The 13,323-nt window shown below is 43.7% G+C and overlaps 1 protein-coding gene across 2 annotated transcripts in view; it reads left to right on the top strand.

The window, feature by feature from the left end:
- Window positions 1–13,323, top strand: part of SRGAP2 (SLIT-ROBO Rho GTPase activating protein 2) — a 255,587-nt gene that overhangs the window by 122,855 nt on the left and 119,409 nt on the right. For both annotated transcript variants that reach the window (XM_008573077.1, XM_008573078.1), the window contains exon 3: window positions 7,766–7,928. In XM_008573077.1, coding sequence (XP_008571299.1) covers window positions 7,766–7,928 — 163 coding nt within the window. The remainder of the gene's footprint in view (window positions 1–7,765; window positions 7,929–13,323) is intronic.

Raw genomic sequence — 13,323 nt, 5'->3', positions numbered from 1 at the left:
TATCAACTCCAAGAGTTTTTTTGTAGAAGCTTTAGGCTGTTTGATATATAGGATCATGTCATCTACAAACAGGGACAGTTTGACTCATCTTTTCCAATCTGGATGCCTTTATCTCCTTCTCTTCTCTGATTGCTCTTGCTAGTACTTCCAACACTATGTTGAATAGGAGTGGTGAGAGTGGGCCTCCTTGTCTAGTTCCTGTTCTTAAAGGAAAAGCTTTCGGCTTTTCCCCATTCAGGATGATATTGGCAGTGGGTTTATCATATATGGCTTTAATTATGTTGAGATACTTTCCATCTATACCTAACTTGTAGAGAGTCTTTATCATGAACGAGTGTTGAATTTTATCAAATGCTTTTTCAGCATCTATAGATAGAAATGATCATATGGTCGTTGTGTTTGATTTTGTTGATATGTTGTATCACATTTATTGATTTGCATATGTTGAACCAACCCTGCATCCCTGCGATGAATCCCACTTGACCATGGTGTGTAATTTTCCGTATGTGTTGCTGTATTCTGTTAGCTATTATTTTATTGAGGATTTTTGTGTCTATATTCATCAAGTATATTGGACTGTAGTTTTCTTTTTTAGTTGTATCTTTACCAGGTTTTGGTATCAGGGTGATGTTTGCTTCATAGAATGAGTTTGGAAAAATTGCCTCAGTTTCAATCTTTTGGAATAGTTTGTAGAGAATTGGTGTCAATTCTTCCTTGAATGTTTGGTAGATTTCTGCTGTGAGTCCATCTGGTCCTGGGCTTTTCTTTGTTGGGAGCCTTCTGGTAAGAGCTTCAAGCTCTTTTATTGTTATTGGTCTGTTCAGATTTTCTACATCTTCTTGGCTCGGTTTTGGTAGTTTGTGTGTGTCCAGAAATTTATCCATTTCCTCCAGATTTTCTAATTTGTTGGCATATAGTTGTTTATAGTAGTCTCGAATGATTCCTTGTATTTCAGAGGATTCAGTTGTAATATCATCTTTTTCATTTCTAATTTTTGTTATTTGGGTCTTCTCTCTTCTTTTTTTAGTTAGCCAGGCTAACGGTTTGTCAATTTTATTTATCTTTTCAAAAAAACCCACTTTTTTTTGATTCATCGATTTTTTTGTATCATTTTTTGGGATTCAATTTCATTGAGTTCTGCTCTGATCTTAATGATTTCTTTCCATCTGCTAACTTTGTGTTTGGATTGTTCTTGTTTTTCTAGTTCTTTAAGGTGAAGTGTTAGGTTGTTCACTTGCCATCTTTCCATTCTTCTGAAGTAAGCATTTAATGTGATAAATTTCCCCCTTAGTACTGCTTTTGCAGTATCCCACAGGTTTTGTTATGATGTATCATTGTTTTCATTAGGTTCAATAAATTTTTTGATTTCCTGTTTGATTTCTTCTTCGACCCATATGTCATTAACTAAATGCTGTTTAATTTCCATGTTTTTGTATAGTTTCCAGAATTTCATTTGTTATTGATTTCTAATTTTAATCCATTGTGGTCTGAAAAAATACATGGGATAATTCCAATTGTTTTGAATTTGTTGAGACTTGATTTGTGACCTATCATGTAATCTATCCTGGAGAATGTTCCATGTTGGACAATGTTCGACACTATTGTCTGGCTAGGATGCTGCTGGGGCTGCCAATTTGGCACAGCTGTCTCAGTGTCTGTTTGGTCACCCACTGGTGCCTTGGGCATGTGGTTGCCTCAGGTCTTGGGCCTCTCCAGGGAGGTGCCTCTCATCAGCGTGCACTTAGCCGGGCTGAAGATGGAGTCCGGCGGCAGCGAGGCCTACCTGCTCGGTCACATGCTGGCACTGCAGGGCACATGGTCTCCATGGATCTCGGGCCTCTCCGGCGGGCCACCTCAGGCTGTCCTCTGGGAGATGACCCAAGGGCTGATGTTAACCGTGCACTCCAACAGATACAGCTGCTGTGGGCACCTTGTCTAAACCCCACACAGATTTTGACACTGAGGATAGGAGGCTGGCTGAGGACACATCATTCTGTCACGTTTCCAAAGGGGAATGTCAACCCAAAGATATCCTCATAAGCTGTCTGTGCCATTTCCTGGCTTCCGGCATACTTCCCATCCTCCCTAAGGAGCTCCCAGTACTTGCAAGTCACAGGCAACAGAGGCCAGGAAGGAGCCACCTGGGCCACTCAGAGCAGGAGACACAGCCCTTAGTCCCTTTTTAAAAAGGCCATTGTATTGTTCAATCATTCCCACCACCTGGGGATGATATGACACATGTAACTTCCACTGAATGGACAACGGGGTGGCCCACCTCTGAACCCCATGTCCAGTGAAGTGGGTTCCATTATCACTCTATAACTATAGGCCAGCCATACATAGCAATAAGGCTATTCAATGCCTTCAAAGTGTTTACCTGGTCTGGGGCCTTACAAGGCCATATAAACAAAAGACCAGTAGCTGTATCAACAGCTGTGAAGATGTATCTGAAATTTTCCGACCTTGGCCATGGTCTGACAATGTCCACCTGTCATCAAGTCAGGGGCACCCTTCCTCGAGTTATTTGTCTATCCGTATGGGGCACCCACTGGGGGTGTGGACTCTCTGAGCACATACTGGACAAGCACGACAGGCATTCACTACGTCTTCCCATTTTATAGGCAGGGCCCATCTTTGAGCCGCCACCCACGTGGTTTTATTGCCAGCATGCTGCATTCGTCAATGTAACCACTGGGCTACATTGGCAGCTGGGGCTCTCTCCAGCCATCTTACCTTAGCTATGGCATTGGCTTCATCATTTCCTGGACTGGCTAAGGAGAAGTGTCCTGTGACATGGAAAAGAGTTACTTCTTTCTCATGCCCCAATTCCCATAACTCTTGCCACATGGCTTGTCCCCACAGGGGATGGTGGCCTACCATCCACCATTGATACTTCCAAGTAGAAATCCAAAGGGTTAAACCTTTGTACACAGCCCAGCTGTCAGTACAGATGGTTAATGGCCCAGGCTCATTCTTTATCACCATCCATACTGCTCTCACTTCAGCCCATTGACTGCTTTGCCCTGTACCATTTTCATACCACATGGTATCTGTTAAGGGCTGGACAGCAACCACTGTCCATGATGCTGAAGGTCCCATTCTAGAGCCATCTGTATACTAAGTTTGCTCTGTGATAGGTCCCTGTCCCTCATGGAAATGTGTAGCCTCCACCTCCATGGGTAAGGGTTGTGTCAAAGTTTCCTCCACAACCTCTACTGGGCCTAACACAGTTTGCAACTCTTTCGACAGAGGACTCATTGACACAGTGCTCCTTTGTTCTATATATGCTCCCCATTTAGACAGAGTGGGAGTCTGAGCTACACCTGTTTTAGGGTTGGTTGCCAATGTGCACAGCCAACCTATTATGGGGTATGTCATCCTTACTAGGACTTTGGCAGTTCCTGTGATATCTTCCATGGCTATGAAGGCAGAATACATAGCTGCTAACTGCTTTAATATTAGGGTGTGGTACACTTCAACACCATTCCAGAGCTGATACCAGAATCCTACAGGTGTGTGGAATCAGTCTTGTCTCTGTCACAAACCCTATCCTAACCTCTCCTGGGTTATATGTATGTCTAACTCAAATGGCTTAGTGGGGTTGGCCACTTGTAAAGCTTGTACTTGCTGTATTACCCTTTTGATAGCCTGATAAGCTTGTTTTACTTCCTCAGTGCAATCCCAGAGGACTCCTTTCCTTGTCAATGCATATAGTGTGTGTGCCATTTAGTCCATATGGGGTACAAAAGCTCTCCCATACCCCCAAAGTCCCAAATATGTCTGTAGCTGAGCTACTGTTGCGGGATGAAGGTATGCCTGTATCTTATCTATAATAGCTTCTGGGATGACCCTCATCTCACCTGGCCAGACCACTCCCAGGAATTTGACTGACAGCCCAGGTCTTTGCACTTTGGCTGTGTTCACAGCCCACCCACATTGTTCCAAATGACTTAGCAGCATTGGAGCTGCCTAGGTGAAATCTGTAAGGGAATCAGAGGTTAGTAACACATCATCAATATAGTGAAACATTGTAACCGTGCTGGGCCTACTCCACTTGGCTAGGTCCCCAGCCACCAAACCATGACAGATGGTTGGGCTATGCAGATAACCTTGGGGCAATACTTGAAAAGTCCACTGTCTTCCTTCCCACATGAAAGCGAACTGATCTTGGCTATCAGCTGAGATTGGAATGGAGAAAAAGCATTTGCAAGGTCCAGTACATAATGATAAGTCACCAGCTGAGTCGTCAGCTGATCCATCAAGTTGTGAACTGAAGGCACAGCTGCATGCAAAGAAGGCACTACTTTGTTCAGTTCTTGATAATCTACAGTTGTTCTCCAGGTACCATCAGGCTTTTTCACTGGCCATACTGGAGCATTAAATGGGCTCTGAGCTGGGTGAATAATGCCAACTTTCTCTAATTCCAATGTAGTGGCACTTATCTCTGCATGTCCTCCTGATAGGTGATACTGCTTCACATTAACTCACACTGTCTGGGCTTGGGTAACACCTGTGGGTCATGTTTAGCATATCCTCGTAACACAGGCTTTACTGTCCATATTTGCAGCCAAACCTCTCCACCTGTTGTTTATAGGTGCAAACCGTAAAGTACATCCATACCCAAGATGTATTCAGCAATAGGAGATATATATACAGTATATACACGAGGAGGTAATCTTCCTATGCCTAGTGCCAATGACACAGTTTTGACCTCAGTAGTATGTACTCCATAGCCATCTATACAAACTTTGGCGCCTGGAAACTTATCTGAACTGCCATATATCAGGCCACATTCTGCACCTGTATCCACCAATGCCAAAATATGCTGCACATTTGTCCTTGACCAATATATTGCCAATTCAGCATGAGGCCTCCAGTCCTCACCTGCCCCCAAAAGACGAGTACCTTGGCCTGCTCCCTAATCAGAATGGAACAGTTCATCTGCCTTCTTGAGGGCAACCAAAAAATCCTTTAAATCCACTGAGCATACCGTGCTACCCGTTTCCCGACGTTTGGTGAAACACTGTTCAGGGAGCAATTGCTGCCACAAGGCAAACAGAACTGCATTTGGCGACTGGCCAGTTTTCTTTTTGTCAACCCCTGCTGCAAGCAAGTCAAGCCACATCTGCTTGGTCTTGCTTGGTCCCTTTGGGATAAAATCCCAAGTACTTCTTGGGGGTTTGGTCTTTGGACCCCTTTTGCTTGTCCGCTATCCTCTACTTCACCCAAGCCAGCTATCATGGTCGTTACCTCATGTATAGGACGACCAATGTATGGGGCCACGGGCCGCCCCGTGGCTCACTCGGGAGAGTGCGGTGCTGATAACACCAAGGCCCCGGGTTCGGATCCCACATAGGGATGGCCGGTTCGCTCACTGGCTGAGCGTGGTGCTGACAACACCAAGTCAAGGGTTAAGATCCCCTTACCGGTCATCTTTAAAAAAAAAAAAAAAGACAATGTATGGGGCCAGTATGGCCATCAGTGACCCAAAGGACATTGATGGGGCATTTTGCAGCACTATATCTCTCATGATGCCTGTAAAGTTTTCATCGTCCGGGCCCCGAGTGTTCACATTACACATGGACTGCCACATCCCCAGCTCTCGAATGATTTGGACCAGCTCAGCATACATTTGCCATTTACTAACAATCTTGGGCAGTTCTCCAGCATTTGCCCACATGGTTCGGGCAGCTGCATTCACCCAGTCCATCAGAGAGTGATTACATTATCCGGGTGCATATCTGTGGCTGTTCTGTAGCTGCTGTCTCAGGGACAGGTGCATGGTGATGGAGGTCAACTTCTCCACCGCCTCAACAGAGCACACTACACTATCCACCCCTAGGTCCCATAACCACAACAGCCAAGCAGCAAGGGTCTCCCCATGTTTCTGCTTGAACTGTCTCCCCAAGTCAACCAGTTCAACCTGGATATATGGGACATAGGTAGTGAACTGGGTCACCTATGGATCGCCCACCAGTTGTCCGTCCGGTCCCATAGGCTGCTCATGCCTCAATTTCTCGTGCACAACAGGTTGTGCCTGGAGATGCACAGTTTCCCCCAACTTACAGTTGGGTTGGTTGTCTTCCCTGGTGTGAGGGGAAGGAGTGGCCAGTCGCTGCACATTGTCCTCCAGGACATTTATCCGTGCTTCCAACGACACAGCTTTCTGCCTTGAATCTGCCAGTAGCTGCACATCATCTGCCAACAACTCTGCTTTCCGCCTCAGCTCTCTATCAGTTTGCAGCAGAGTGAGCAAACCCAGGCTCCGGTCAGCAGAAAAGTGGCCATCAGGCACCACATGCTCAAGGATAGCCAAATTTCCAACCCCTCCCAAGGGGTTTTGTATTATAGCGCCTGGCCTATGCTGCCTTGCAGTATAGTGTACAGCAACCAGGTCCTGGTGAGTAGGAAGGTGGCCATAGGGTACAGCATACTTAGAAATAGCCATATTTCCTCCTTCTTCCAAGGGCTTTTAGCTCCTGTACCTGCTCAGAGTCCTGTTGCAGGCTATGCCAAATGTGGCTTAATCCTGCCCGACTATGCCAATTTGTCTGGCCATGACAAGGGCTACTTGCAAGGCCTGGAATCCTCACAGCACCAATTGTCTAGCTCTTTTAATCCTGTTCATGACGCCAATTGTAAAGCTAGGCAACCATGCTAGTTGTCGCAGCTCTTTTACCTGCCAGTAATCCTGCACTGACTGGACTGATGGTTGAGCTAGGGCTGGGTCTGGAGCTCCCAGACCCCTCAAGCCCATTCACAGACTGGGTCACAAACTGTTCACATGCCAGGCTGGGTCACTAGACTCCTCCATGCCAGTCTGTCACCAGACCCCTTCACACAGGTTTATGAGCTAGGTAACTGGCCCCACGGTCCTTGGAAGCTGCAGGCTGGAAAAAATATGGTCATACAGGGTGGGCGCCTGAGGCAGTAAAACACCAGCCAAAGTGACACCACTGTGCAGGCACACCTTCTCCACCCACACACACAATGTTTACCGAACGACCCTGAACCGTCTCTGAGGCCAGGGGAGCCTGACCAAATTGTTCCATTTTCCCAACACTAAGGTTATGGATTTTGGAATCAGACAGCCTAGATCTGTTCAAGTCAGACAGTGCAGAACTGTTGTTCTAAACCCTGACTCCCTCTTAGCTGTGTGACTCTTTCTTCCTAGCTGTGGGCAAGTGACAACTTCTCTGAGCTTCAGTTTTCTAATCAGTGAAATGGGTAGAATGGTGGTTCTTTTCTTATAATGAAATGATGGAGCTTAGATCAGATAATACATATAAAGCATTTACCAAGTTCCTAGAACATAGTAGGTGCTCAATAGACAATCCTGCTTTTCCTCCTCCTCTTTGCCTCTCCCTCCCCTATCTCTCTCCTTGTTATTCTTACTTTCTTCTTTTTTCTTCACTGAGTTTTTAGGAAAGGAGAAAACTAGAGAGGCAGGCTTCAAGAATGATATGCTTAGGGGCCGGCCCGTGGCTCACTCGGTAGAGTGCGGTGCTGATAACACCAAGGCCCCAGGTTCGGATCCCATATAGGGATGGCTGGTTTGCTCACTGGCTGAGCGTGGTGCTGACAACACCAAGTCAAGGGTTAAGATCCCCTTACCGGTCATCTTTTAAAAAAAAAAAAGAATGATATGCTTATTTCTGGTTTGGCTTTGATTGCTATGATTTTGTGACATGGATTGTAGTTGTAGATGTTGGCCCTGACTGCATACCAACATTGATTTTTTTTTTTTCTTGCTGTTTCTTTACAGGAAAGATCAGAATGTTCTCTCTCCAGTCAACTGCTGGAATCTTCTCTTAAACCAGGTGAAGCGGGAGAGCAGGGACCACACCACCCTGAGTGACATCTACCTGAATAATATCATTCCTCGATTCGTCCAAGTCAGCGAAGACTCAGGAAGACTCTTTAAAAAGGTATATAGATATTCCTAGTTCCAGAGGTTCTTGTGTGGAGCAATGACACAATCTTGTAAATAAAGAGGAATGATATCTTATTGGCCCACTTAAAAGGGTTTCCACTGGGCATCCCCTACTATGTATTCATGGAGAAAAAATATTTAAATTGGCATTCTTTTCTTTCTCTCTGAACTGAATTAATAATAGCCCTGGGAAAGTAACTATTTACAAGGTACAACCTCAGGACTGGCACCGTAATTCATAATGTGCATTTATTAATTATAACTGTTTTGGGAGATTTCCTTTAAGTGATTTGCAAAGGTGTTGAGATACAGGGACCTTCAGGGTCATTTCACGTTTTCCTCTTCTAGTTCATTTAGCAAATTCATGTATATTTATGTCTTGGATTTAGTTCTCTTTCCAGGTTCTCATCTTGGCCAAGGTGAACTCATGAATTTGGTTATTCTTATCATGACATATCTTTGTCTTTGGGTCTCTGAATGCTTTCTGAAACTGAATTGTTATCATAATTCCTTGAATGTAGGTTGAGTAATACGACCAAGGAAAAAACTCAAAATAATTACTATCTAAAGGAATTTCTGCCAAATTCACCTTATCTGTCAATGGTGGATGTTGGAAAAATAGAATTATTTAATCAGGTTCCCCTCACCTCAGGGCCAGTTGGGGGTGGTTCAGTAAACAAATTGTGTCTGTGTGTGTGTGGGTGGAGTTGGTGTGCATGCACAGTGCCCGAGGCAGCTGCCTCTTCACGCAGCCATGCTTTCCAATCTACAGCTTTCAAGGACCTGTTTGCCAGTTACCTAGCTCATAGAACTGCATGTGAGGGGTTTGATGACCCAGCCTGGCATGTGAGGGGTCTGGGGACCCAGCCTGGTGTGTGAAGGGTTTGTGACCCAGTCTGGACAACAGGCTTGAGGGGTCTGTGAGCTCCAGACTCAGCCCTAGCTTGACAATTGTCCCAGTTGGCAGGATTATGGGAAGGTAAAAGGCCTTTGCAATTGGTGTAGTCGGCAGGATTCTGACATTAGCCTAGCTTTATAGGGGAACTAGCCTGTTGGAAACCCAGAAACCTCTTTACGAAGCTTTCTCAACTTGAGCTCTCAGTGGAATCATTTATTCATGAGGTTTGGTTATAATGGTGGTAAAGGCCCTAACCAATGTACATGATATACCATGTCTAACATTCAAGCTCTGACATCCACAGAAGACTTTTCAGAAGGCAAATAATCTTCCTACAAGTTATAGTAGGAAGAGGATATATAGGGCTATTTAGAATTCATTGGTTTTCAGCTGGCAAAATCCAGTATAAAGATTTGAGGCTGGGAGAGAAAGAACTCTGGTAAACAGGATTGTGGTCAATAAAGCCATAGCTCATAGTTAGTTTTCCAATTCTTAACATTAGGAAGTTTTCAAGATTTCACTAGGTGTGGAATTTGTACCCAGTTTCTTCTGATTTTACCAGCCTTATAAAAGTACTGATTTAGGGATAGCTGGTTAGCTCAATTGGTTAGACCATGGTGTTACAACACCTAGGTCAAGGATTCAGACCCCCATACCAGTCAGCTTACCAAAAAAATCAAGTACTGATTTAGAATCTTCTGTCTACATAATTGTATCCATGAAGGTGCTTTCCCTGTGTCTTAGAGACAGTATATTCAGGTACAATCATCTGACAAAGAGAAGAAAGAAAGGAAAGATAACTCCTCCCAGAGCTCACTGGCTATTTTTAGTGGCCTGGCTGTGCTGTGATTGGGGCCACACTGCGTTCAGGAGTAAGGCTACTTTTCATCATCTCCTCCATGGTTTCCAGCATCTACTCAAGCTTGCTTGTCATTGATATGAATTATTCTGTACTACTTGGTGATATATGTATGTATGACTAAAATTAAAACTTATTTAGATGAAACTTTGACAATAATTGGGTACCACCTCAGCTCTTCTTTGTGATCTTGACAGCCACTGAGACTATTTCAAGAAGGAAAGTGGTTGATTAGTAGTTTCCTCCTCCATTTTCTTCACTCACCTGAGAAAATAGCTTTGTGAGAGATAGACTAGACTCCACCCAATCTCTCAGCTCCCTTTTCTCCCAGCCTTAGAATGTGAGAGAAGAACCAGGCTGAAAGTCTTATAGCCTTTCCAGATCTCAGAGATGTTTATACTGAAGGCAGCCAGATATCAAAGCTATGAAATCATGTTCCTGGCTCCTGAGGTGCCCCATTCACATTTCACCCAAAGGCCTAAGTGCGTGGCACATATACAAGGCATGGGGCATATGGCTTCCAAAAGGAAAATCCACCCATAAATGATATTCCTACCCATGGTCTCAGAGTTTACCTTTTTAAGCTGAGAATTTCTATGCTGGGGTGTAGGGAAGAATTTCTTATTTCTCACAAGACTATATATATTACATTTCATTGAAGAAAAGCGCACATCTCAGAAGTTTACAGCTAAATGCATTTTCACAAATTGAACACACCTGTGTAACCAGCTCCCAGATCAAGAAACAGAGCCCCAGAAGCCTTCCTCATGCTTCCTTCTAGTCACATCCCTCTCCAAACCCCAAAAGATAACTCCCAAAGATAACAACTGTCCTGACTGTTAAGAGCAGAGATTAGTTTTGCTTGGTTTCAAACTTTGTAGAAGTAGAATCATACAGTGTCTGGTTTCTCTCATTCAGCATTATGTTTGTAAGATTTATCCATACTGTTGTGTATAGTTTCAGATCATAAGAACTTTTGATCTTTATAACTTGGGATCAATTAAATTATGAGAGTACTTCAAAGAGTTCATGGAAAAATTTGTATTATCTCTCAATTCTATTTTTCCATGAGCTTTTTGAAGTACCTTCATATAGTTGATTAGAAATATACATATGATTGTTGAATGGCAATGTTTACTATCCCTCAGGGTGAATAGTCTCTGTTCTCTCTCCCTTGGGGTCCCAATGTAGGCAGAGAACTCTAAGGTAGAAGCTTCCTGGCAGATCATGAGAGAAGATTCATTCTTTTGAGGCTGGATGAGTCTCTGCTTTTTAGTAATGGGCAAAGAAACATTCTTCATACCCCAATTTTCCAATCTCTTCGGTTTAGAATGTGTTGCACATAAAGAATTAGAATCCCACTGGCTAAGTTATAATAATCAGATAAGAAACCTAAGGAATGTGCCTGGCCACCCTTCAGTTACTTGAAGCTTCTTAGGGCTTGCTTCGTGCTAACAGAGCAGAGGCCTTTTCCCTGTGACCCTTTTTCTTGTGCTTAACTCTGATATTATCTCTGAGACCTTGGGCAATTATTTCTTTCTGTGCCTCTGTTCTCTATGTTTAAAAAAATAGGTTGGGCTACGTGATCTCCATGGTGCCTTCTAAATCCAGTATACTACAATCCTGTGATGACAAAACTATCCTACACTGGGGGCTTCCTTCTGGTTGTTGGGTAACCTGTGTTGATTTGTGATAGGTAAATCGCTATTCCAGAGATAAGGACAAACAGAAGTGGGTGTGGGTGTGGAGAGGGCTATCCTGAGCAATTGAAGACCAAATTTCTTGAGGAATGAAGCATTGTTTTAGATGCTGTTATCTACAATGGCCAGCAACCAGGAGACGCTAAACTGGAATCCCAGTGTGTAAAGTAGATACATCTTTTGTTTTACCAGTGAATTTGGTTCCAGCGGCAAAAGGAATATCCACATCTCTGGAGACTCGGGCTTTAGAAAAGATAACTTTATTTCTGGTTTGGCTGTGGACACCTGTGCTTTATATGAATTTGAATTTGTTTGTCACTAGCAAAAGTCACAGGATTTCTTCTTTTTTAAATTTTTTTTAAAAAAGATGACCGGTAAGGGGATCTTAACCCTTGACTTGGTGTTGTCAGCACCACGCTCAGCCAGTGAGCGAACCGGCCATCCCTATATGGGATCCGAACCCGGGGCCTTGGTGTTATCAGCACTGCACTCTACTGAGTGAGCCACGGGCCGGCCCTTAAATTATTTTTTTTTAATCTATAAAACTTAATGATTCACTGGCAAAACTTATGATGATAAAAGTAGTTACTATTATTATCCCTATTTTATGGAGGAGGAAACTGAGTCTTAAAGAGATGAAGCAAAAATGAGGCGAGGCTAGTATTTAAATCTAGTCACCTGGCTCTAGAGCCCAACGTTTCCATCCACAAGCTCTACCAGGACTCTCTAGGTATGATGTGCAGGGAAGAGGGTATGTGATTTTCTCACTTACTCTTTTCCATTGAATCCAGGTGCATATTTCGCTTAGTTATAGAATTAACTTAGCCTTTTCTTTGGCATGTAAACCTCCAAAGAATATGGAGGTATTCAACACCCATATTAGATTGTTTGTCCTACCTGGTGTTGTGGCAAGCTGCTGGAAGTTGGGAGTGAAATTGAACAGCACATTTTTCTCCTCAAGGGCAGAATCTCTAGCAAGAGGGAAACAAAGACTGATTAAATGTAAGAACTGGCCAAAAATCTGGCTCACAGTTAATTCAGCTAATTTGGGGAAGTCAGGGTAGTTGCACAGTTAGACCCTCTATGCTACTGAACCCCCAGGGCTGCTCCCTGCTGGCCTTATGGTTTGTGGTTATGTCTGCTGGGACATATTTTACATTTGCATGAAGCTGTGTTGGAGATTCCTTTAGCTAAATATAACATCTGGAGAAAGTAGCCTCCTGTCCACAGTTTAGAAACAGACCCACTTTGTCTGGGACTCCAGGGAAAATTGAGCCCATTTGGTGCTCCTGACATCTCCTTTCATGTAATGAAAGCTCAGCTTGTCTAACCCCTGTTGGAACCAAGGTTTGGGCAAATATTATTGCTGCCACCTTCATTTGTTTAATGCAGTGGCTTCAAAAACGGTGGCCAAACATTGCCAAGCCTCACTCTCAGCTACATGAGGTCTCTGTGAGAAGCATGTGCTAAAGAATCCCACCAAGAACAGAAGTAATTTTTCCCACTTACTCAGTTTAAACTGAAATGAACTTGGGTGTGCTTTTTCCACAGGGGAGAGGACAGTCCTATTCTCGCTTCCTCTTTGCACTTCGCTGGAACACACTAGAAGTACTTCTGACTTTCTTTTTAACTCACTCTTTCTAGCTCTTGACAGCTGCTCACACTTAAGCTTGGAAGCTAGTCAGTTCAGTCAGTCAGTCCTAAGACTCTCCATTGAATCCTTGTTATTACAGTACTCTGGTTAACCATACTCCTGTTTTACCTTTAGTACTTGAAGTTTCTATGGCAGAAACTCAGGTTAAATTGAGAAAGCTGAGTCAGATTCCCTACAGAACTGTAGTTCTCAACTTTGCCTGTGCATGAAAGTTCCTTGAAGAATTAAAAAAAATTTTTTGTGACCTTCAATAGACAAAAATTTCTTAGGATATAAAAA

This window comes from Galeopterus variegatus, unplaced genomic scaffold, assembly GCF_000696425.1.
Source record: "Galeopterus variegatus unplaced genomic scaffold, G_variegatus-3.0.2 Scaffold872, whole genome shotgun sequence".
In the NCBI taxonomy this organism is placed as follows: Eukaryota; Metazoa; Chordata; class Mammalia; order Dermoptera; family Cynocephalidae; genus Galeopterus; species Galeopterus variegatus.
Note: the sequence above shows the minus strand (reverse complement) of the source record. Positions and strands in the feature narration are given on the sequence as shown.